This window comes from Callithrix jacchus, chromosome 12 (assembly GCF_049354715.1).
Source record: "Callithrix jacchus isolate 240 chromosome 12, calJac240_pri, whole genome shotgun sequence".
NCBI lineage: Eukaryota > Metazoa > Chordata > Mammalia > Primates > Cebidae > Callithrix > Callithrix jacchus.
Genome location: NC_133513.1, coordinates 99,701,667 through 99,728,229, shown reverse-complemented (window position 1 = coordinate 99,728,229; position 26,563 = coordinate 99,701,667). Strand labels below are relative to the sequence as shown.

General features: G+C 40.9%; 1 protein-coding gene across 6 annotated transcripts in view; it reads left to right on the top strand.

Annotated features, from left to right (window-relative positions):
• SORCS1 (sortilin related VPS10 domain containing receptor 1) overlaps window positions 1–26,563 on the top strand; it is a 613,910-nt gene that overhangs the window by 462,511 nt on the left and 124,836 nt on the right. For all 6 annotated transcript variants that reach the window (XM_035269025.3, XM_035269024.3, XM_035269023.3 and 3 more), the window contains exons 7-9: window positions 4,437–4,555; window positions 7,114–7,203; window positions 15,114–15,293. In XM_035269025.3, the coding sequence (XP_035124916.3) occupies window positions 4,437–4,555; window positions 7,114–7,203; window positions 15,114–15,293 (389 nt within the window). The remainder of the gene's footprint in view (window positions 1–4,436; window positions 4,556–7,113; window positions 7,204–15,113; window positions 15,294–26,563) is intronic.

Sequence of the window (26,563 nt, the reverse complement as noted above, 5' to 3'; positions counted from 1 at the left end):
TGCAATCCCAGCTCACTGTAACCTCTTGAGTTCAAGTGATTCTCCTGCCTCAGCCTCCCAAGTAGCTGGGATTAGTGGCACATGCCACCATGGCCGGCTAATTTTGTGTTTTTATTAGAGACGGGTTTCACTATGTTGGTCAGGCTGGTCCTGCATTTTTAAGTATCTTGATTCATTTTGGCAAATTACCATACAAAAATATTAAGGTGGTCTTGTTTTGTATCTAGGGGTATCCGTTTGATTCTTGGATAGAAGCCAAAATATATTTAACAAAAATTGACCCCTAACTCGCAGGGATTTTTCATGCAATATAGTATAGTAGAAATAAACCAGAGTTGGAGTCAGGCTAACCCCGTTGCAACCACATACTACCATTTCTACAAATCACTATTTCTTTTAGCTTCATTCTCTTTATCTGCAAAATCAGTTGGTATACCCTGTAGTGCTGTGAAGATTAAATGTGCTAGATCTGTATGAACATGCTTCAGACTGCCTGGCTCATAGATGCTCAACAAATGTTCGATTCTATCTTTATTTTCCCCCTAAATCCCTTAGATCAATAATTTTTGTATAGATGAGTTAGAAACATGAAAAGGGGGTGTTAATATTTTCCATCTTAAGTTTGTACAGGGACCTTTGAAGAGGAGATTTAGGTCTTAAGGAAAAGAAAAGAGCCATCAGACACTAATACAGATAAAATAAGAAATGTATATGCATCAAGTCCTCATTATGTTAGTTTTAGAAATTCTAGTTGGAAATTGTATTTGTAATTTGAAGCTCAAGACCTCCTAATCAAATTCCCACCGTGTTAACCCTTGTTTTTGTTCATTATCTCACATAACAAGAACCACAGAGGTTGGGCAGCTTTAGGTTCAGTACCATCAACAGCTCAATGATGTCATTAGGGAAAGTGTACTTTCCATCTGGTTGTCATACTCATTATGTAAGCTTGACTGTAAGATTGGCTTCTCTGGGTAACCGGAAGCCTAGAACCATTCACATTAAGACACAGTGTTTACAGAGGCAGGAGATCTTCTGCTCTATCTTCTGATATCTCTCAGACGCCTCTTAAAAGCTCTCCCCTCACTTCTCATGCACCAGTAGCAGGTTTAAATGACCTCTTCTAAAACAACCAATGTTAAGTAGAGAAGGAAGGGTTGAGTGGGTTTAGACTGACAACATCCGTCTTTGCCTATGGGAGCTTCTGAGTCACATGGAGAAAAGATGATCTGACAGATCCAGAATTGCCTTTTTCAGCAATAAGGCAGAGAAGAATGGGTGTTCAGCAGCTTGCCAAGAGTACCTGAGTCAGAAATGTAACTGGAATATTTAAATTTGGCTTAACTAATCTTTTTAAGGACTAGTGTGTTCCCCAAACTTATCATTATAAAAGGTAGCAAAACAGAAATATTATTCTTAATCATAACATTTGTATGAGTTTGAGTTTCAAAACATTTAGCATATATGTTATTTTAATTCTTATAGCTAAAGTACAAGATAGTTGATACTGACATTCTCTTTTAATGGACGAAGGAGGCAGCGAAACTGGCCCAAATGTCCCATAGAACATGATGTTTATACTTTCTTTTGAATAAACACAGAAATTGATCATCCCAGTCTTAAAACTTGAGAAAGTTACATTTATTATCCAAGTTCTTATCTGCATTCTTTTCTCAGAAAACCAACCATCAGTCCTCCCAGATCGCATCAAGGAACTGAAGCTTACCAGATCATTGCATCTGGACAGTGAGACACTAGACGTCTCACCCATCCTGATTGCCTTACTGACAGCTTGCTTCCTGCTGACCAGCTCTTCTTCCTTACACCTCTTTAATACCTGTTTTCCCACACGTGGTTACATTTCTTCCCTGCTGTATAAATTCCTAATTTTAGTTGGTTAGGGATATAGATTTGAGACTTATCTCTCATTTCCTCAACTGTGGCACCTGATTATAGTCTTCTTTCTTAGCAATACCCATTGTCTCAGTGATTGGCTTTTTGTATGATGAGCAGAAGAACCAAGACAGGACCCCTGGTATTGCAATAACAGCAAGACTCAGGAAGATGAAAGGATTTCCTATGAACTACACAGCTAATAAATAACCACATCAGATTTCAAGCCTAGTTCTTATTGTCGCAATCTCCATTGTTTCTATGACCCCCAAGCTACATTTTGGAAAAGAGAAGTCACTTAAAATCTGTAAACTTTCTGGTGGACCGTAAAATTGTGAGGTAAAGATTTTGTGTGCCAGTGGGAGGGTTGTTCTGGAAAGGGATGAGTCTTTAAGGAAAAAGATCTTTAAGGAAAAGGATCCTATGTTCTGCTCTAAAATGAAATTACAGGGATGCCTGAAAAAGGAGATGAGGAAGGAAGAACAGAGAACTTTTCTTTAATTTTGGAGGTGGTTTCACTAGGATTAGACTAGGTTAGGATTAGACTAGATTAGGTTAAAGCACTTGAGAGCTATTCCTGTCTTTGGAAATGGCAGCCGGGTGAAGGAAGATGGTGTGTGAGAGTCTCTACCATTATCTTCTGAGAGTTTATCAGCAACCATTGGTCATTGGTCAGAGGGAGCAAGAGTGCATGCCCCCCCCCATTGGCACTCTTTGCAGAATACAGGTGCACACAAGTTCCTTAAGTAAAGGTGGTCCTGGACAATTCTGCCTTCCTGATATTCTTAAGAGAAGTCTTTAGTGAATCCTCGTATCTAGCTTAGCTGTCTCAACACACCATTGCCCACATCCATTTCCTGTAAATAATCATATTCTTATATTTTCATTTCTAAAAGTGGATTTCTGCATAAGTCTTTGATATCTGAAAATCAAACCCACCTCCTCGTTAAGCATCAAAAACAAGTAAAATAACTTTTTTATACTCAAAAGGATATATTTCAATATGTGGCATGTTCCAACAAATATTCATTTATTGCCTGCTATGTGCCGCGAACAGTATTAGCATCTGGAGTGCACAACAATGAGTAACAGCAACAACAAGAAAGGCATTTGTCTTAATGGAGATTCCATTGTAATGGGAGCAGAGTTCAGCAAGAAAGAAAGAATGAACAAGGTAGTTTCATAGTGTGATAAATTCCATAGAGAGAACTAATAGGATGGTGTGTGATAAAGAAGAATCATGGAAGATCCTCAGATGTAACAGTGAGCTAGCTGAAATCTAGAACCTGCTTTGGGAACAGCCTGGGGAGAAGAATTTTAGGCAGAGGGAATACAAATGAGAGTCTTTAAAGGGGTAGAACGTTTGGCCAACGTCCTGAACATAAAGTAGGGTGGATTCGAAGAATCAGAGAGAGAGTAGAGAAGATTAGCATGGTGGGCAGTTGGGGAGGTTGGAGGGTTGGTGTGGTGGGTGGTAGAGAGTTTGAATTTATTCTAAATGCAGTGAGTCAAAAAGTGGTTTTGCTTTGTTTTTTTGAGATGGAGTTTTGCTCCATCGCTCAGGCTGGAGTACAGTGGCTCTATCACTGCAACCTCAGCCTCCCAGGTTGAAGCGATTCTCCTGTCTCAGCCTCCCGAGTAGCTGGGACTACAGGCATGTGCCACTACATCCAGCTACTTTTTGTATTTTTAGTAGAGATGGGGTTTCACCATGTTAGCCAGGATGGTCTCAATCTCCTGACCTTGTGACCCACCCACCTTGGCCTCCCAAAGTTCTGGGATTACATGTGTGAGCCACCGTGCCCAGTCAAAAGGAGCTTTAAGTAAGGGAATAAGATAATCTGATTAGATAGAAGCCAGGATAGTATGGTCAAAACACAGAAATAGCCTCCCTGATAAAATATATTTCCAGCAATAGAGACCAAATTGATGTAAGAGTTGTCATTACTGATACTGTGTTTATCGTCAGGTGACATCCAGGGTCTCAATTGACAACTGTAAAATAAAACAAAGTCTTGGCTCAAGGAACTCCTCCCAATTCTGTTTTACTTCGAATGAATTGTGGAAGAGAATCCCTTATCTTAACCTAGACTCTTATTACTTATAACAACATCATTTTATCATTAGATGATGAATGATCAGATGTATGTGTGTTTTCCTGTTTGTCAAAGATCAAAGTGTGAAGGTGAAACCTACTAATGTGAAACAATTGACTATGAAATCACAAGTATTACTGCCAGTTTTTGAAAATATTTTCACCTGGGTTTGGGAGAGAAAAAAATAGTTAGCAAGAATGTAGTATTCCAGGATATCAAGACTTGATGGAAGCACCAGAAGATGATGTAGGTGGTATTGAGAGCAAGTAAGTAAGAAATATAATGGTAATACTTTAAATAACAATAACAGTGACAATAACGTATTCAACAAAGATTGTGAGGCTTGTTTAAAGAATTGGAAATGGTAAGGGAAATAGCAAATATCCATTCGGACTCTAAGCTCTGACTGTCTATCCCCCTCAACCCCATATATTTTTTTTTTTTCAGATTCACATTATCTAACTTGCCGAATGCAGAACTGTACAGAGGCCAACAGAAATAAACCTTTTCCGGGCTACATTGACCCAGACTCTTTGATTGTTCAGGATGATTATGTGTTTGTTCAGGTATGAAAGATCCACTTCTGTTGATTGTCTCAAAAACATTTTTTTTTTCCCTTGTCTATCCCTGTTGCAGTCCCTTTTGCCTGCTTTACACTCCATTAAGAGAGGAAGGGAGGGAGGGAAGAAAGGAGGGAGGGAGAGAGGGGGAAATCACTGTCTTTTCAACAAAAGGATAATGACTGAGTGTGGAATCTTCTATACTAGTAGAATAGTAATTAGTTTCTTTGGGCTGTGTCCGGAGGATCTTATCAACATGGGGTCACGAAGGCACCGCATAGAGAGTGAGTGAGATTGTCTCTAGGATGATGTGCAGTTCCATCTGTCCCCCACACCTGCATTCCAAAGAAGCTCCCAGTTATCAAAGGGACTGAACAACTATGTCAGTCTCTTTCTATCTGGGGAGGGGTCAGCCAGTCAGCCCCCTCCCCAATACCCACCTTAAAAATGGAGAAGCAAGAATGGGAAGGGAAGCTGTGGGGTGGCTGGAGAGAGTGGGAGGCAGAGGCCAGGGGGAGAGTAATCAGTTTTTATGGTCGTGCACCAACTGTGACTGGAATAGAGACACTTCAGAGCGTATGTATTCAGCCAGGTTTTCACCCCGAGAGAGTGGGGAACAGTGTGAGAAGCTGAAGTTTTCTGAGTTGTTAGTAGAGAAAAGAAGTAAATATGCTGCACTGCTTTTCAGCATTCAAGGAAAATTTAAGCCTGTGCGGGCAATGTGTTAGAAAATTTAGTTACTGCCTTCCATGTTAAAAATGACAAAGGGACAATTGCTAAATAGCTTATACATAGATATAAAATTTCACTACAATTGAGACCCATTCTAGACAGGATTATATTCATTTGGACAATAAATTGTGATTTAGAATATTTAATTACATGCTTTGAGGAAGCAATTTGTTTAAATGCCCACCAGCCTGTGTACTTTTAAAATGTTTTACAAATGCTCTCTCTCTCTCTCTCTCTCTCTCTCTCACACACACACACACAGTCCCCATTTCTTTATTCTTCAGGGAAATTAGTAATTAATACTGTGAAATTTTCAGCATCAAATTGTCAAGTGACATTTGAATAGTTACACGTATTGGTTCTGTCTATAATTCATTTATATATCAGTGCTGCTCCCAGGAACCTTTGCTGGTTTCTAATAACAGTTAGAAATTCTGCATTTAGAATTTCATAGTCTTTACCCATGCCACCATGAACATCCCATAACCCCTCATTAGACCCAAGAGGTGATCTGGCCACATGATGGTGAAGATAACTTTCCAAGTCACATTCCTAATGTGATAAACATTCACATTTATTGACATTCTGAGTATGCAAACTCCAGCTGCCATTCAAACTCCAGGCATTTATGAGGGTTAAGAGTGGCTGCGAAGGAGAGAGAGAGAGACTGGTGGTGGTGCCCTTGACACTGTGCCCTGCATGTTGTTCTTATGCTGGGGTGGAGACCACACCCCTTCCTGCCCTCTCTCACACCCACCAGGATTCATTAGGCTGCATGCTTTGGATAAGATTGGAGGACAGCTGGCTGTGGCGGCACCTGCTTGTAGTCTCAGCTGCTGAGGATTACTTGAGCCCAGGAGGTGAAGGGTACAGTGAGCCATGATTATGCCACAGCACTCTAGCCCTGGGCAATAAACTGAGACTTGTCTCTAAAAAATTTTTAATAAGCCTGGTATGGCTATTATCAGGCCATATCATGCCTGTAATCCCAGCGCTTTTGGAGGCCGAGGCAGGTGGATCATCAGAGGTCAGAAGTTCAAGACCAACCTGAGCAACATGGTGAAACCCCCCGTCTCTACTTAAAAAAAAAAAAATAGCAAGACATGGTGGCAGGGGCCTGTAATCTCTCCCCATATACTTCAGAGGCTGAGTCAATAAAATAGCTTGAACCTGGGAGGCGGAGGTTGCGGTGAGCCGAGATGGCACCATTGCACTCCAGCCTGGGTAACAAGAGGGAAACTTCATCTAAAAAATAATAATAATAAAATAGAAGAGACCTAGAGTGACTTTGGACAACAGTCCTAGCCTGGTTTTCTGTCTAAGGTGCCAGCATTCCTGTCTGTGCCATATGCTCGTAATCATCAATGTAGCACCATCACACTGGAATTCAGTGCCCAGAGATGTGAGGCTCCAGCTCTGCCACTGTTTGAGCTGGGCCATTTCCTTCTGATACAGCACAGGGACCTGCTTATAGGGTCATAGACTTGGATCCAGAGACCTGGGCCGGTGATAGCAATGAGCCAGTGTGCCCCAAGGTTAGTATCATTTGAAAAAAAAAAAACAAAAAACAACTCAAAATGCGTTCTGGCATCTGAGCCACAGTGCAAACTTAAGAATTGTGTTTTTGTCTAGTTGGTTCAGTTTGGGCCTCTGAGTGGCTCACGTACTCTTTATAAGTTGTGTTTGAACTGAATGCCAAACTTTACACTTGTCCGCAATAGACATTAGTGCCATTTGTTGTGTTGGAAGCTACTTTTTTCCATTCAGGTGGCTGCTCTGTGACGTGTACCTGTTATAGTAGCTCCTCTCACAGTCTTGCTTTTATGATCTAGCTGACATCAGGAGGGCGGCCACATTACTACGTGTCCTACCGAAGGAACGCGTTTGCCCAGATGAAGCTTCCGAAATATGCTTTGCCCAAGGTATGACCTGAATCCCTTTCTTCATTACACTCTTGCCTGCTATTCACAGAAGCCATTCTCCATCCCCTTTCCCAAGGACTCTTTTAGACTCTCATAGTCATTTCTTCTTTACATTTCTCATCTCTGTTTCACAAGTTCACTCTGCCCTGCTGTCTTTGGTCAGTCTCGTTACCCTCCTCTTGTTCCCTCCCCCTTTCCCACCTCATTCCCTCCCCCCCCACTTGTAGTCTCAGCTACAACCTTCCCTTCCTTCCCCCACTTGTAGTCTCAGCTCCAACCTTCCCTTCCCTCCCTTCCCCTCCCCTCCCCTCCTCTTCCCTCTCCTCCCCTCCCCTTCCCTTCTTTTCCCTTCCTCTCATTGTTGCTATAGGAGCATTCTTATGAATTAATAATTGATTTGCTTTTGCTTTTCAATAGTAAAGGTTTTCAAGCCGTATCTATTGGTTTTCTAACAAGACAGAAGATATTTTTTGGATGTGTTGTGTGTCGGTGCAACAGCTGCGGTCCATTTCTGTGCCGTTTGATTATCAGTTATTTACTGAGTGGCGATGCCGTGGCGTGGCACCAGCCTTTGCTTTCCCTCTCTGCCAATCAGCTCCCTGTAAACTTATGAGCCTGGTTGTCTGTAGAGTTCTGAGGCACAGTTCGTTTTTTAGACTTCCCCAAAGGCATATCCTTTGGAAAACAGTGGCAAACAAAAGTTAAACCCCCTCCGCTGCGGACATCCCGGGGCTGTCTTTCCAGAAGTGCTGAACTGCGTTAATATGGAGTGCCACCTAGTGGAGGTCAAACTGATTTCGGAGCTCAGAGCTGTGCATTTGGCATCTTGCTGCCAGCATGATGTATTTAAAGTGACTAGAAACTGTAAATGTATTGTGCCTTAATCCTAGAGCAAGGGAGACATATGTGGCTATAAGAAAGGGACTCTGCAGGTTTAAATAGAGTTATAGCTCAACTTTGAAGCCTTTGGGATGCACAAATAACACACATAACTTTTTTTTTAATTGAGTTTCCATGCCTCTTTCTCTAATATTTTCATCTGTGACTTTGTAGTATGCTGTCTTGAACCAACACCAGATAGCTGCCTGGGAAGTCATATGCTAGACATAACACAAGGGCACAGCAGGCCTCCTCTCCTGGGAGAGGCAGTGGTAAAAGATTGTTCTGGCTTCTCCAGGCTGAATTTCTCTTTCTTACCACCCTTACCTGATCCTAACATAGTGAAAGGTGGGCTGTTAGCCTCAGCCCATTAGAGGTAATAACACACATTGAGTTACACTATTAATTCCAAAGAACGATAGCTGTGTTCATAGTTATTATTTTCAGCTGCTGAGAGATTAATGGCTGTGGTAATTATCTGGAACTGTATGTATGTCTGTGTCTGTATACATTTAAGTTCTTGTTGTTCTTGACGTGGCTGAAGTGTTTTGTTTTCCAATAAGACAAGAATTTACAACACTGAGGTTGTGCCTTAGATAAGAATTGGATAGCATCACTATGTAAGAGGAAAACTGAATGCTGTTCAAATTACCCTTGATAATCTCTTAGGAAGGTCTGTCAGAAAAATGAACATGTTAACTCAATAAATACAACAGAGCTGGGGTTTTCTTTCCTCTTGAGCACCGAAATAAATTGTTGTTTCTTTGATTGACTAATAAATGAAGTAGTAGGCTTGCAGGATTTGCACCTTAGAAAAAAAGAATTATGGCGTGCTGCTGTCTTTCACGAGGTATGTGGGAATGGAGACCATATCAGGAAACAGCCGATTGGAGACACTCATCTCATGCGTACTCTTGGGAATAGACTATTTGTTTTTTAGATGGAGTGTCACTCTGTTGCCCAGGCTGGAGTGCAGTGGCGTAATCTTGGCTCACTGGGTGACCTCTGCTTCCCAGGTTCAAGCGATTCTCTTGCCTCAGCTTCCCAAGTAGCTGGTACTACAGGCTTGAGCTACCACACCTGGATAATTTTTGTATTTTTAGTAGTGACAAGGTTTTACCATATTGGTGAGGCTGGTCTTGAACTCCTGACCTCGTAATCCACCCTCCTCGGCCTCCCAAAGTGCTGGGATTACAGGCATGAGCCACTGCACCCGGCTGAGAATAAACTGTTTAAGTGGAATAAGTCTTGATCAAATCAAATGCTATTTGTTACATAATTGAGGCTAGAAATCAAGTCTCCTGACTCTCAAGGTAGTACTTTTATATTTTCTTATCTTGAAGGTAAATTAATAGTGTATGTTATTAAAACATAGCATCATCACCTGCCCCCCCCCCTCAAAATTCCATATACTGTCAGGAGCATTAGGAGGAAAATTCCTGGCTGGGCATGGTGGCTCATGACTGTAATCCAAGCACTTTGGAGGCCAAGGCGGGCAGATCAACTGAGGTTGGGAGTTCAAGACCAGCCTGACCAACATGGTGAAACCTTGTCTTTAAAAAAATTTTAAAAATTTTAAAAAGAAGAAGAAAATTTCATTGACTTAAGGTACCCTAGAAATCATAGTTTAAAATCACAGAAACATTTGTAGACTCATTGCTGGAAGTTTGGGAAACAAATACTTTGCATTGCTTGTTCATAGCCATCACACAAATCACTGCTGATGGTTGGCCCCGGTGGCATCTAGCCAGTATGGAAAGAAAACGTTTTACTTTGAACCTGAATTTGCATCTGTGCTCTTCCTTCTGTTCTCCCAGAAGACCGTGGTCCATTACTCAGTCTCATCTGGGTCTGAAGGTAGAATGCAGTGATTAATTTAGCTTGTTCCCAGAAAAAATGAGGGCTAGTACAGCAAATGAATGTATTATTTGGTCCAGATGGGTGTTTATTACTTAAGGCAACGACATTCTTTATTACGGTCCCGTTACACCTTCGAAGCCCCAGCTTGGGGTGGAGTGATCTGTGACAAAGTTACATCTATTTCATGGCCTTCTGTCAGAGTCAGGGCTGGTGCAACTGGAAATGAACAAAGCTTCAGGCCAACCAAAGGAATCGAGACAAATTGGCATGTTTATGCTCAGTTTTCTTTTATTTTTTATTTTATTTTTTTTGAGATGGAGTTTTGCTCTTGTTACCCAGGTTGGAGTGCAATGGCGTGATCTCGGCTCACCGCAACCTCCAACTCCTGGGTTCAGGCAATTCTCCTGCCTCAGCCTCCCAAGTAGCTGGGACTACAGTTACGCACACCATGCCCAGCTAATTTTTTGTATTTTTAGTAGAGGCAGGGTTTCGCCATGTTGACCAGGATGGTCTCAATCTCGTGATCCACCCATCTCAGCCTCCCAAAGTGCTGGGATTACAGGCTTGAGCTATGCTCAGTTTTCTTTAATCACCCACTACCATTGTATCAGCTCTTGAAAGACCGTAGTCACCCTGAGCTGTGCTAAAGACATATTTAATAATATAGTAGTAAAGAATGATAGCGGGTGGGGAGATTTTAATATTGCTGTTGCCATTAAGAGCATGTAGCCCTCCAGACAGGGAACCTTAGTGACAGTCTTCCTTCCTTTAACTTGCTTGAAACCCATTCTGAGCTACTCAAGTGAGATAAATGAGGGAATACATATGACAGTGCTTTGAGCCTTTTGGAGGACAGATACTAAAGGCAAGGTAATATTATTAGTACGGACTAGTTGTCAGGGAAGATGGATGTGGACCAGGATGCAGGTGATGTGAAGGCTGTTTGATTTGCAGTGGGAAACCCGGGTTAGGGACCCAGACCTGTCACTACCTTGCTTTGAAACCTTGGGCTAGTTTGTCAGTTTCTCTTTTCCTCATTTTTTTTTTTAAATAAGGAGCTTAGATTCACAACAATATTTTCTCATATGTGTTCCTTAGAATAAAATGTTCTTAGTACTCCTTTCTAAGAATTTGGTTCTGTGGTCAAATATATCTGAAAAAAAGAAATAAACTGCATGGTGTTTCTTGCCGAGAGAGTAGCAGTGCCTTGCTGGTATGTTGAAGGTTTGGAATGTCCAGTGAGCAAGAAAACTCTTTAATTCCCCATTCATTAAAATGTTTTACCAAAGGATTCCTTCTTCCTTTTCAAATCTATTAAAATTCTAACAACATTGTTATCCTACAGAGCGGACTTTAGAAAACGCTTCAATACAAAATCTGTAAGATCACATCCTGCTCTCAAATCCTGTGATTCGGTTAAAGCATTCAACATAAAGTGCCACTTTGGGAGAAAAAGCACATTTTTACCCATAGAAAGAGGATTTAGGGAAGGAGAAAACAGAAAGAATATATATAAATATTTCAAACTGTTCAATTAAAATACTTAAGACCTAGTTCTTGGAGCAAAGGATTGTGACTTGGAGAAAAGAAAAAATAATAAAATAAATTATTTAACACCAATATCATTTGAAAATGGCTGTTCAACATAATTATCTGTAGCAAAGGAAGGATTGGAACTCAGCCCATATCTAGAGATGGCCATTAAAATCTGTTATCATTGTGTGACCAGTTCTTTAAGTGACTGAGACCACAACATTTGATGCATCTCTGTTTTCCTTTCCAATTCTACAAAATAAAAGCTTGGGAGAAGTGGCTTGTAAAGGTGATACACTTTACTCTTCCAGCCTAGGATTATTTAATCAAATGTTTATTGTGAGAAACTCAGAGGTACACCAATGCAGAAATTCACTGTAAATCACAGAAGTGGGAATTAGCTATGCAGAGGTCAGGTTATTATTGAAATATTTTAACTTGGCTTCAGGGATTATGATGCATCTTACTGACAAGGAAGGGAGGATGAATTGGGAATAGTTGTATGATGCTTCTCAATGCCAAGGTAAAGAGTGAGGTCTTTTCCCTGTAGGATGGGGAGCCATGGGAGGATTGGTCTTCAATGCAGGAACAACTCTGAAGCCAATTTCCACAGACAAGTCTCTCCATTAGAAAGAAACCAAACACTCGGGTATAGCTTCTCCTGGTTCAAAGAATTTTAAATTTTATTTTAAACAACAACAAAAACACTTTAGTGAACCACTTCTTGTCATGTATATAGTTAGGACTTGAATATTTGCAGTAAACAGAAAGGCCAACTCAACCTGGCTTAATCACCGAAGGGGATGTAGGGGCTCACTTAACAGGATAGCTAACATATCTAGAGCATATGCTAAGTCCCAGGCAGTATTAGAAGAGCTTAACACTTATTAACTGATTCCATCCTCAGCACTCCATGGGGAATTCTACTATCTGTTTTGCAGGTTGAAATTGTGAGACACAGAGTTTCATTAACACGGCTAAGTTACAGAGCCAAGGTTTGAACTTAAGTAGTTTTACTCCAGTCCATTCTTCAGCCACTTGGCTAGACTGTCTTCTTTAACTGCAAAGTCTGGAGGTAGGATCAGCTTCTGAAATGTCCAAATTTAGGGACCAAAAGATGTTACAGGATTGGGCCATCTCTCTTCATCTACTTTTTTTTTTCTGTTTTTTGAGATGGAGTTTTGCTCTTGTCACCCAGGCTGGAGTGCAATGGTATGATCTCGGCTCACCACAACCTCCATCTCCCAGGTTCAAGCAATTCTCCTGTCTCAGCCTCCCAAGTAGTCAGGATTACAGGTGCCTGCCACCGTGCCTGGCTAATTTTTGTGTTTTTAATAGTGGCAGAGTTTTACCTCGTTAGCCAGGCTGGTCTTGAACTCCTGACCTCAGGTGATCCACCCGACTTGGCCTCTCAAAGTTCTAGGATTACAGGCATGAGGCTCTGACCCTGTTTTCATCAGGGTTGGCATCATCCTTTACTTCCAAGATATGTCTCCAGCAGATCTGGAGTTTTCCTTTTTATTCTTACTGCTTATAAACCAATAGTGAGATACTAATTTTGTCTCTCCTTAGTAACTCCACAGTCATTCTAGAAACAAGTCATATTGACTTTATGTGGGTCACATGCCCATTACCTATTCAGTTGCGGTTGCCAGAGAAATGGAGTATTCTGAATGCCAGTTCTAAAAGCTCGTTTCTGGTGCTGCTGGTAGAATAAAGTAGAAAATGTTTAGATTTAACACAGAAATATATCTGAGAAGGATGAGGCTGTTTTTAAAAAAAAAAAAAAACATACATCTGTGCCTGAGGACCTGTGCCTCTCAGGTTCTGTATTATATGGAAAATATTCAAAAAATTAATAACAATATAATAAAAAGTAATACATATTAAATAATTGATACGACCATTTACATAGCCTTTATATTGTATTAGGTATTACAAGTAAACCAGAGATGATTTAAAGTGTACAGGAGGACATGTGTAGGTTACATGCAGATATTACACCACTTGATATAAGGAACTTGAGCCTCACTGGATTTTGGTATCTGAGGGCAACCGTGGAAACAGTCCCCCTGCAGATACCTAGAGAGAGCTGTAATTATCAGAAGAAATGTAAACAGACATTCAATAGATAGAAGCACATTAGATTAATGGGCAGGATTCATTTTTTGGCTTCTCCACTTGCGGTTCTTTCTACAAAAATTGTTATGAAACTCGAATATGTCATACGGAACCTGAGTAGAGGTGAGAAATATGAAGCCCTTTGGATATGGACATCTCCCTCTGGGATATTGAGTTTACTGTGATAAAGGGTAAAGAGGAGAGGGAGTCTTGTTCCTATACGTCTAGAGCAGGGTCTGAGCTGAAATGCTGCTTGATTGAGAGCATGGGCATATGTGACCATGAGAAATTTAGGTTCGCAGTTAGGTAGAATTTCCCCACACTGAAATTGTTAGGAGGATTGTCAGATCTCCTGAAGCTTTTCAAAAATAGAATACAGTGCGGTGGGAAGATTTGAGTACTAAGCTGTGCAAAAAGCAAGAATCGTCCTACGTTGCTCTTCTGCCTTTGTGGTTATATGCAAGCTTTGTTTTTGTTTGTTTTGGTTACTTATCTTTAATTTTTGGATTTTAGAAGTTGTTTTAGGTCTACTTTCTTCAGCAGAGGGTAAAATGCAGCGAAGAACATGAACAGACATCCCCTAAAGAGGACAGCAGGCCTTGGTCTGAGTCAGCAAGCTTTGGTCTGTGGTAGCTTCCATTGTACTTCTCTAGAGTTATGGATGGGGCGGGAAAGAATTTGAAATTCCCACTCCAGGAGCATGTGCTCACTGCCTCCTTGCTACTTTTGCTTTCATTCTATCTTCCAGGACCACCAGGGCCTGAAAACATTGTCAGTTATGCAGACTTTTACCCTTTTTCACTGGAGGATTCCTGCAGAACCTCTCAGTTTAGGTTTTGATGAGCAGCTGAGTCTTTGAACACACAACATGAAGGGTACTTTGGGTTTCTCCGGCGAGCTTTCTTAGGGCTGAGGGCAGAGGAGACTGGCTGGGAGTTGCTGAACCTTAGGGCAGTGCTTTTCAAACTTTAATATGCGTGATAATTAGTTAGCAATCTTATTAAAATGTAGATTTCCATTCACCAGGTGAGGCCCAAGGTTCTACATGTTTAACAAGCTTACAGGTAATGTCCTTGCTGATGGTCCATGAACCACGCTGAGAGATGCAGGGTTTGTGTATTTTCTCTCGATCCCCCCAGCTTTTCCTCGTATCTGCCCCATATATGCCTTCTGAGCAAGTATCATATTTATGCTTGGCAAAAATATCAGGACAATTGATTCTCCAAATCATACATATTAAAGAATTTTTCCAATTATGTAATGAGGCAATTAAAACAGCTCCCAAACATCCCTCCATCCTCTTTTCTCATGACTGTATTGCCTCACCTCACAAGTGACAAAAGAAATAGATGATTAACACTTCACTAATTATTATTTATCACATATGCAAAAGGAAGCTATCTTTCATTAACGTGCTTATTCTGGTATTTCTCATTTGCTTCCACACTCTTTGGATGTCTGCCAGGTTAACGTATAAAACTCTTCCTTGCTCTTCATGACCCTGTGTCTTTTTGCAGGACATGCATGTTATCAGCACTGATGAGAATCAAGTGTTTGCAGCGGTCCAAGAATGGAACCAGAATGACACGTACAACCTCTACATCTCAGACACACGTGGTGTCTACTTCACCCTGGCCTTGGAGAATGTCCAGAGCAGCAGAGGCCCTGAGGGCAATGTCATGATCGACCTCTATGAGGTATGTCATGAGGCATATGTGGTCCTAAGCCACAGCAGTGTCCAACTGGCTGATGGAAGCCTGGCATGGACTGTTTTCCTGCTCATTTTCATGCAGTTTCTTATGTGGCCTCATTTCTCTTGGGATGTGGAGAGATTTGCAGAACATTTTTACTAGTTATTTTGCAATCCACAGAACATCTCTGGGAGGGATTCTTTTTTGATAAACTCCACAGGACATGAAGGCCCAGCAGACTTGCAGAATGTCTGGGGAGGCAGTCAATTGCAGGGTTTGATGAGAGTGGTCTGCATCTGAGGTTTGGACATAGTTCTGAAGGGCAGACAGGGCAGTGAGTAAAGGGATGGTGGATGGCACTCCCTTGTCTCTCAGAACAAAGAATGAAGGTGATAGGGTCTCCTGCATCCAGTCAGAAGACACTCCTTTTGGACTTGAACACCTTTCTGGTTAAATAAGCTCCCTTGGGTAATGGCCTTTATCTCACAGGGTCAGAGAATGAGATCAGATTAACACGTATTTTTCTCCTTAATCTAGGAAAATAAAACAAACAACGACAACAAAAGGAGCAGAGCTTAGCAGACTCTTTGTTTCTCAGAATGTCCAAGATTCAAAAGAAAATCATGTCTGTTGGATTGGTTAGCTTTCATGATAAATACCAATGCTTTAATTGCCATTGAAGACACAGTTAGCTAGAAAGAACACTGCAGCTTTGGGATGGAGTTTAGCCATTTATCAGTCTTATGCGCTATGACGGATTTATAATAGGTTATATTTCAAATATCCTTATATTTCAAATAAGCTATTTGAAAACATTCAGAATTTGGGAAGTGCAACTGTATACCTATATTCTATCTGAAAAAATCTGAAGTGGATTTAAATATGTGCAGCCATAAGGACTCTATCATTTAGTTGAGAATAGGTGCAGTAAGTCAAGAGGTTGTTTGTACAAGAAGTAAGGGTATATCCAGCATGAAAGAAACTCATTTCACTTAAGAAATTTTAACCTATCATTGTAGTTATTTTTAATGTGTTCTATCTTCCTTCTCCTTCGGAGGTTCTTAGTGATTTTCTTCTACTATCTAAACTTCTCTGTATGTATAAAAGCATATTCATAAACTATATGCCAAATTTAGAGCTGAAGTATTTGTAATAGAAATTGTGGCAGACTAGGATAGGGTACGGTTTATGTGTATGTGTTTAGAAAAAGGCACTACAAGCTTTTCCATACTTTCTTTTTATGTATTTATATTATACTTTAAGTTCTTGGATACACGTGCAGATCGTGCAGGATTGTTACATAGGTATACATGTGCCATGGTGGTTTGCTGCATCCATGCCCCATCATCTACATTGGTATTTCTCCTTGTCAGCCCTCCCCAGTCCCCCAACCTGCTGCTATCCTGCCCCACCCGACAACAGGCCCAGGTATGTGATGTTCCCCTCCCTGTGTCCATGTGTTCTCATTGTTCAACACCCACTTATGAGTGAGAACATGCGGTGTTTGGTTCTGTTCTTGTGTCAGTTTGCTGAGAATGATGGTGTCCAGGTTCATCCATGTCCCTGCAAAGAACATGAACACATCTTTTTATGACTGTGTAGTATTCCATGGTATGTATGTGCCACATTTTCTTTATCCAGGCTATCATTGATGGGAATTTGGGTTGGTTCCAAGTCTTTGCTATTGTAAACAGTGCCTCAATGAACATACATATGCATGTGTCTTTATAGTAGAACAATTTATAATCCTTTGGGTATATATCCAGTAATGGGATTGCTGGGTCAAATGGTATTTGTGTTTCTAGATCCTTGAGGAATCGCCACACTGTCGTCCACAATGGTTGAACTAGTTTACACTTCCATCAACAGTGTAAAAGTGTTCCTATTTCTCCATATCCTCTCCAGCATCTGTTGTCCCCAGATTTTTTAATGATCGCCATTCTAACTGACATGAGATGGTATACTTTCATAAGTTTTTCCACTTCTTCTCCTGCCCATGTTTCAGATCAATATAATGTCATATAGCCTCAAACTGTGTTCTAGAAGAAATTTACATACTGTGATGATTTAGTTTCAACTTCATGTTGAATAAAATTTAATTTAGAATACTGATTTTGGATTTAGGTTGCCTTAACTTAAATCGTAGCGACGCGACTTATATGTATTTTTGAGACAAATCTAGTAACTTTTTTTTTTTTGTGGGGGGGTTGGGGGTGGAGTCTTGCTCTGTCACTCAGGCTGAAGTGCAGTGGTGTGATCTGGGCTTGCTGCAACCTCCACCTCCTGGGTTCAAGCCATTCTTCTGCCTCAGCCTCCCAGGTAACTGGGACTATAGGCATGTACCACCACACCTGGCTAATTTTTAAATCCTGTAATTTCTGAGCCACACTTTCCTTGTTTAAAATATGGAGATAAACATGATACCTACTAGATATGATTTTTCTGAGGATTAAATGAGTTAATTCTTTTAAAACACTGAGCACAGTGCCTAAAGTACAATAATGCTCAACAAATTATAGATAGCATCATTAATATTATGTTCCAGTATGTTCAAGCACCACTGCAGTGTTCTATCATAGCCTTTAAAGCTACCCACATTGTTTAAATGCCCGAAAACATTTATATTATTCTGGATTTCTGCATCTTCCCATATCGCAGTTAGTGTGGCCATATGACATTCTTTACACCAAGTAGTTGTCTTCTTACAAACAAGTGTAAATTACCACATTTCTTTTTTTCATTTGTAAATAGATTATACATATTTTTAACTTGAAGTGTGTTTTGTTGAAATGCCATGTTTTTTCTTGCCTTGATTCAGCACTTACAGTGAAAGTATTCTTTCTTTCCTTTTTTTTCTTTTTTTTTGAGATGGAGTCTTGCTCTGTCACCAGCCTGGAGTGCAGTGGCGTGCTTTCCACTCACTGCACCCTCTGCTTCCTGGGTTCAAGCGATTCTCCTGCCTCAGCCTCCCAAGTAGCTGGGGCTACAGACACGTGCCACCATACCCAGCTATTTTGTTTTGTATTTTTAGTAAAGACATGGTTTCTGTCGGGTGCGGTAGCTCATGCCTGTAATCCCAGCACTTTGGGAGTCCAAAGCGGTGGATCACAAGGTCAGGAGATTGAGACCATTCTGGCCAACATGGTGAAACCCCATCTCTACTAAAAATAAAAAAATTAGCTGGGCTTGGTGGTGCGCCTGTAGTCCCAGCTACTTGGGAGGCTGAGGCAGGAGAATCGCTTGAACCCAGGAAGCAGAGGGTGCAGTGAGCTGAGATCACACCACTGCACTCCAGCCTGGTGACAGAGTGAGACTCTGTTTCAAAAAATAAATAAATAAATAATAAAAATAAAGAGACGGGGTTTCACCATATTGTCCAGAATGGTCTCGATCTTCTGACCTCATAATCTGCCTGCCTTGATCCCGCAAAGTGCTGAGGTTATAGGCATGAGCCACCGTGACCAGCCTAAATGGAAGGATTCTTGCGCCGAGCATCCACTGGCAAGGTGTCAAAGCAGCTGCCCCAGCTTAATCATTCAGTTTTCTTTCCCGAACCTCATTCTATCCTTGGTCTCCCAAAAAAAGTATTCCAATTTTCAGGTTCCATTTTCCCCTTCCTGCTTATCCTCTTCCCTCTTTTTGAGTCAATATAGAATTGATTCTCTGGATAAATTTTGTTTCCTGCCAGGAATAGAAACCATTTTAATTGGTTCCTTGATGATGGGGAAAAAATGACATGTTTAGACAGGAATGGCTTTGCAGTGTCTTGTTATTTGCAACTATTTTCGTGACTTTTTCTGAATTCAGACCATCTGTAACAGGTATGGAATGAAAAGAGGAAACAGGGCAACCTCTGGACATGCCATACATTGCTTTGTTGATCCTGTGTTTCCCCTTTGTGCCTCTCTTGCAGTTCACTATCTGTAGGGAAACTTCTGGCTCTTATCATCATTTTGAGCAGTGGTATGACTGTATTATGTAAAGGTGCTCTGCATCCTGGGGCTGGGAGACAGGAGTCTTTGTTTTATTAGCCTGACAGTTCACAGCAACTTGAATTGAAATTGATGTGATCAGAATGGTAGCACCGTGTCTGCTGATTACCTAGATAGAAAGAATATTGGCTGACACGGAGCCTGGCACAAATGTTCCCTTAAATCTGATTGTTCTGGCTAGCAGGAAGCTGAAAGCCATCCAGCATGAATTTCCCAGTAGAATTGTAATGAATGATGAGAGCTTAGAAATAAATGAAAAGTAAGAAAATCCATCAATGAATTACTAAGGAGCAAAGATGAGAACACACGAGGTGGGGGTTATAGAGATAACCTACATGGAGTGCATGTCCGTTCACATTTGGGGTAGCTGAGGAGGATGGCCTTTGTTCTTTGTTTGTATGCTTCTGCATGCCAATTATGTGCTATTCCTGCATTTGTGAGTTCTTCAGGCTATTTTAGCCGAGGTGAATTGTATAATGTATAAACGTGTGGATGGGTCTGTGTATCAAGGATGTTCATTGCTGATGGGTCTTTGTAAAAATGCAGATGGAGGCACTGTGCTCATTAACATTGAGCATTTTGTTTGCACGTATATTGGAATCTGGCTACAGATTCTGTGTTCTCTACTCTAGGACTATGTGTATATGTGGAATGAGAGAGAGATGCTGGGGACAAAGCGTTGGGGATAAAGTCTTATGTGATTTAGTTATTGAAATACCAGAGTTTTCCATCAGTGTGAATTGGACTCCATTCAAGAGAATCAAGAAATGAGAGCCAGGAAAGTTGGCATCAGAGCAAAAATACTAGAAATGGCTTTTTGTTGATATCATTAATAATGGCTGATTTTGGGGCCACTTTGTACCAGGCATGGTGTAAAGAACCTTTCATAACTGTCTCATTCAATGCATACATTAGCTTTATGATGTAGGGACTGTTGTCACTTCCACTTCAGATATATGTAAATGGAGGCAGAGAAAATACAGCAACTTTTGCAGGACCCCAAAAATAGTAGGTGGCGGAGTTAGGACCTAAACGCTAGAGTATGCAAACTCTTAACTACAAATGGTCATATTTACCCTGAAGGATCAGCATCTGAGCTTATATTTGGTTTGGAGGAGTAATAGCATGAAGATTGAAGAACAGAGAAGGGCAGAGTAAACAGGGTTAGACTTTGCATTCCAGTGGAAAACAGAAGACCGGAAGAAAAAAAATGATTTGGAGAAAAGTCAATGTAAAACAGAGAATCAGAAGTTTGATTGCCTGAGATCTATCTATGCAGCAGCTTTAGTACCAAGTTACAGATAAGTTCAGGCTGTATTTACGCATGGCTCACAGTCTTATCTGGTGGATGTATTTGTGTAAGAAAGCTTGGAAACAAGTGTCCTAAAACTCCATCATACCTGAATAGAATGAGTGTTCCAGTGGCATCTTGTGAGTTGGGGAACAGGAGACCGTATGTCTGACAGTGGCCGGAGCAAAGGAAAGGTGCTGAGTGTATCTGAGAAGAGTGATGCCTGATATATTTGTGTGCGGTGGATGATGAGGGGGAGTCTGACAGGTTTGGATGATACCTTCTCTCCTTTGGGAAGGGAATATTAATTAATGATGATGAAGAGCACTTTGGCTTAATAGACAATGACAGTTCACCGCAGCTGAGTGGGAAGGGTTGTGTTGGGAGTGAAGCCACCTGGCTGACAAACTCAGAAGCAAAAGACTGTGTACATACATGAGTGAGCCCTGGTGGGTGTCATGAAGGACAGCCAGTGACCAGGGTATGTTCTGTTACACACAGTGTCTTATGTCCATTATGAGTACCCTCTATCTAAAGAGAAAACTCAGTGGTCATGGTAATATCACATACACCTTGATTTCTTGGAGAAAGACTGCTTCTTACAATCTAGGATAGGAGGTAAGGAAGAAAAATGCTCTCCCATTCAAGATACATTTATTACAGGATATTGAATGTACTATTGGCTGGGTGCAGTGGCTCACACCTGTAATCCCAGCACTTTAAGAGGCTGAGGTGGGTGTGTCACCTGTAGTCAAGAGTTTGAGACCAGCCTGGCCAACATGGCGAAACCCTGTCTCTACTAAAAATACAAAAATTAGCTGGCGTGGTGGCATACACCTGTAGTCCCAGCTACTTGGGAGGCTGAAGCAAGAGAATCACTTGAACCTAAGAGGCGGAGGTTGCAGTGAGCCGAGATGGTGCTACTTCACTCCAGCCTGGACAACGGAGTGAGACTCCTTCTCAAAAAATAAATAAATTAATTAAAAGAACGTACTGTGATTTCAGGCTACTGTCTCTTAAGGAGGAGAGTGCTGTTTGAGGAGGAGGGTGCTGTTTGGTTAGGGCAACGGAGAAGGAAAGAACATTGAGGTTTTTCTTGGCCAATGAGTTCCCTGATTGTGAAGGCACCCCTGGCCTCATGTTTCTCCTGCCTGGTATCCGCTCTTGAGAAGAGAAAAATATCCCATCAGAAAGCCCAAAGAAATTATGGTCATGAAAATGTTCTTTTTCTTGCCACAGTTGTTGTTTCATGTTTTTAATGTTTTTTTCAGACTTTGGCAATTAGGATTTGTAATTTAAGTCTGAGACTCAGAGGGTGGCAGTATTCATCTTTTGGTCAGCACTAAAGGCAGAAATAAGCAAAAACTCTTGCACTGGGGTCTTCTCAACTTAGCTTTTGCAGGGATTTTGTGAAGTGTTTTCTTACACAAATATATAAGCTCCTTTGAATTAATTTATGATAAAGAGTATAAGGAGTACTGAAGATGTTTATGGGACGACTAATCCCATAAGAACAGGACAGAATCATCCAGAAAGTAAACCTAATAAGCAAGGGAGATATCTGTGTTTGTTTGTTTGTTTGTTTGAGATGTAGTCTCGCTCTGTCACCTGGGCTGGAGTGCAGTGGCATGATCTCAGCTTACTGCAACCCCTACCTCCCTGGTTCAAGTGATTCTTCTGCCTCGGCCTCCTGAGTAGCTGGGATTACAGGTGCACACCATCACACTGGCTAATTTTTGTATTCTTAGCAGAGACAGTTTCACCATGTTGGTCAGGCTTGTCTTGAACTCCTGACCTCATGATCCACCTGCCTCAGCCTCCCAAAGTGCTGGGATTACAAGCATGAGCCAGTGGGCCTGGCTGTGTTTCTTACTTTAAATCACCAAAGAAATTTGAATTCCCAGCACCTAGCACATTCTAACTCTCAAAAAAAAAAAAAAAAATAGTTGCTTAGATATTCTATGTATTATATCCTCAAGTGCCTAGAAGATCATATGATATGTAGTAGATGCTCAGAAAATATTTATTGAATGACTAGAGTAAATGTACTGATAAATGAATAAAATACAGTTTCTTTGAGTAGAACATTCTGATATGATATTTCTCTCAGGACACTCTAGGATGAGAGAGAAGTTCGAAGAGACAGTACAGCCACAGGCTTAAGGGTATAGACCCTGTAGTTAGACAGACTGACTTGGAGTCCACATCGAAGATTCTCTAGGGGGAAAACCTTAGGCAAGAGTTCAGCCAAATCTGAACTTCAGTTTTCTCATCTGTAAAATGAGGATAATCTGAACTCTAATGCATGGAGAGATTGACAAGTTCATGTTTGCAAAGCCTTTCATGTACAGGTTGAGTACACTTTATCCAAAATGCTTGGAACCAGTAGGGTTTCGGATTTTAGATATATTTGGATGTTAGAATATTTACATACATATAATGAGATATATTGGAGCTGGGAGCCAAGTATACCACAGGATTAATTTATTTTTCATATATACCTTATCATGTAGCCTGAAGGTAATTTTAAACAATATCTTTAATAATTTTGTGCATGAAACAGTTTTTCGTATTCTAGAAATTTATTTTTTATCAATTCATAAAAGGCTCACATTTTCAGGGTGTATATAATAATTTAATACATTTATATGATTAGTAAATAGGAAATTAGTATACCTGAGATTATTCATCACCTTAAATATTTTTCTTTTCTTTAGAGTTTTGATTGTGTTTTGACTGTAACCCATCACATATCATTAGGTGTAGAATGTCTCACTGATGGCATCATGTCAGTGCCTAAAGCATTCTAAGTTTTGAAGCATTTTGGATTTTTGGATTAGGGATGTTCAACCTGTGGTACCTGACACTTCATAGTCAGTAGATTTGGGTTATGGTTATTGTTATATTTTTCCTCTAAAACATCTTTATTGAGATATAATTCACACATACAGTTTACTCAAAATGTAAAATCCAGTGGTTTCTAGTATGTTCACAGAGCTGTGCAGCCACCACCACAATTTTAGGACATTTTCAATGTCTAATACAGAAACTCCACAACCATTAGTAGTCACGCCCATTTCCCCTCCTGGCATCTTCTCCCCAGTCATGGTTACCAGAGGCTTGGGGTTAGATCTTCTAATGCAGAACTTTTGCAACCTGTTTCAGTAGAAACAAAAACAGGGGTTGGCATGGTGGCTCACATTTATAATCTCAGCACTTTGGGAGACTGAGGCAGGTGGCTTGCTTGAGCCCAGGAGTTTGAGACCAGCCTGGGCAATGTGACAAAATCCTGTCTTTACCAAAAAAAAAAAAAACTTAGCTGGGCACAGTGGTGTGCAATTGTAGTCTCAGCTACTCGGAAGGCTGAAGTGGGAGGATTGCTTGAGAACAGGAGGTCTCGACTGCAGTGAGCTGCGGTCACACCACTGCTCTCCAGCCTAGATGCCAGAGGGAGACCCTGTTTCAAACAAACAGACAAATAGGGTTCTTTGTATAGGGTTACTTTACTGTTACTTATTTTAAAGAGCAGTTTGGTGGAGTGAATGACAATCCAATGGTTATATTAGAGTGGGAGACCATAATGTGAGAGGACACAGCATAAGACAAAATTGGAATTAATAGATGATAAAGAGTATAAGAAGTACTAGAGATGTTTATGGGAAGATTGAGTCCCATAAGAAGATTCCACTATTGTTGACAGCCAAGATACAGGAATTATCTGTATAAGAGACAAAGGAGAGAGAAGTAGTGTTGGGATAATCAGGATGAAAATAGATTCCGGTTTTTGGAAAAGGCTAATGAGCTGAATCTTGTGAGATGAGAAGATGGAGGCATGTCAGGAGGCTGCCCAAGGGAGTTGAGGGTGGCCTTTGTGAACAAAGAGCGTCAGATAAGAGAAGGGAAGGAAGTGTTTTGAGACCGTCATGTTGGCAACAGGAAATGCACTGATGTACTTTGTGGGCTTAAGGTTTGCGCTACAACACTTCATATTTAAACTCTAATTAAAATGATGTCTTGATGTATATGATATTAAATAATAAGAAATAACAGTTACTTTTGAGACGTAGCAAATTTCTCTGTACAGGAAGCAAAGAGACAAAAGTAGCTTTCTAGCACACTCAGCATTCTCAAAGATGTTTATGCAGAATTCAGAAGGGCAGTAAAGGCACCAATTCTTTTCCCAAAGGAAGACAGACTTCCAACAGTGGATGTACCATTCCCATGGGAGCTTCGTCATCAGATATTCTGTGTCTATGGAAAGACATGGCTTCCGTTGGGAATATTACTTTACCCCTCCCTACCCCATCCCTCAGCCCCAGTCCATTCTATAAGTATGCAGGCAGTGTGGATACAGAGAGGTAATCTAGAAACATAAACATGCCCCCTCATCCTCAATGGAACCCCAGACCTTACACTCACACAAAGAGAGACGTATACCTCATGGATACACAGGTACACACATGTACACCCACACACATTCCACATTTGGGGCACTAATGCTTGATATTAGCCCTCTTGATATCCAAAGTCCTACAGTGAGAGGGTAGAGGTTTTGAGAAACATAGGATCAGACCTTAGAAAAGAGCACTGGAGGGAAGTGGCTCATGCCTAGGGGTTTCCATGAGACACAGAGAACAAACTCAGAGGGAAAGGAACAGTGAATAGCACAAAAACTTCAGAGTAGGGCTGACTACCTTTGCAGACCAGACCAAAGCAGCAAAAGAAAACAACAAAAAATCCAACATTAAATGGATAAAATGTCTGGGCTGCAAGAGGAAAATGAGCAATAAGCAGACCCTCTCCAGCTCTATCCCCTGTTGATACACATTCCCTTTACATTGCCAAGTTTTTATTCCTCAAGATAAACCTGAAGGCCAAGCTGCCAGAGATGAATTACAAAGCACAGCTCTTTGCTCAAGTGGCATTTGGTAATGCCAAGCAGTCGGGGGCCAATAAAGTCACCACTTCTGCAAATCAAATGAACCAGCTCCCAAACCTGCATAACCTGGCACTGGCACCCTTGCCAGAAGAGGGAGAGGGCAGGAAGGAAAATGGGCAATGAAACGACTGGATTGGTAACATTTTTATTCCTTCTGCACTTATTGTAACCCTGTAGAGTGTTGAATGGCTAAGACAGGGTCATTTCTCATTTCTGGGAGTGGTATAGAGGAAAGGCCAGTATGACTTTGTGCAATTCTGATTTACGTAATTTAATTTTTTTAAAGAACTGGCAGTTTATTCCTATTTAAGTATGTAACAGCTTCTTGAACATATGCAAAACCAATATGGAGTTCCCTGGTGAGCAGTCCTTGTGGAGCTGGTGTAGCGATGTAGCGAATGACTAAATATTATTTGTAATTAACACACTGTTGTTGGGAGGCAGAGTGCTCCTGGAGTTTATGCCTTCCATATTTGTTGAGGTTAGACAATGCACAAGAAATTTGCTCTGGCTGCTATTGATTGCCCAGAATGCACCTTGTTTCCTGAGTATAATAGTTCAAAGTATTCCTCTCAGCAACTCATTTATACCATTTATTTGTTTAACATACTTTTTTCAAAAGAGTACGGATTTGGCCCAACTCTAAATTATCCCAGATGCCAGATCAGCAGGTACACACTAATGAGATCTGGCTGTCGAAAGCAAAGGCGAAATGTGTGTCTTCTATCGATTGAAACCCAGCCTCATAGAATTGACAGATTCACAGCTGTATTTGTTGAAACGATGTGGAAGTCAGGCAGATTTGGGTGTTTCTCAGCTTCCTGTGATCTCAGTTTCTTCACGTGTAGCATTGGGGTAAAAGCTGCAGATACAGGTTTGTAGTGAGTATTGGAGGTTTTATAAGTAAAGTACTGGGCATAGTGCTTGGTGTTTGGTGAGGTCTGAAGAGGTGACAGCTATTGCTTCACTATTCTGCTTAGAAGTTTTTCATGTTTTAATATAAAGGGCCCAAGTTAAGTAGGTTCAACTATGCTTGCTAGCTTACTTATTCCCT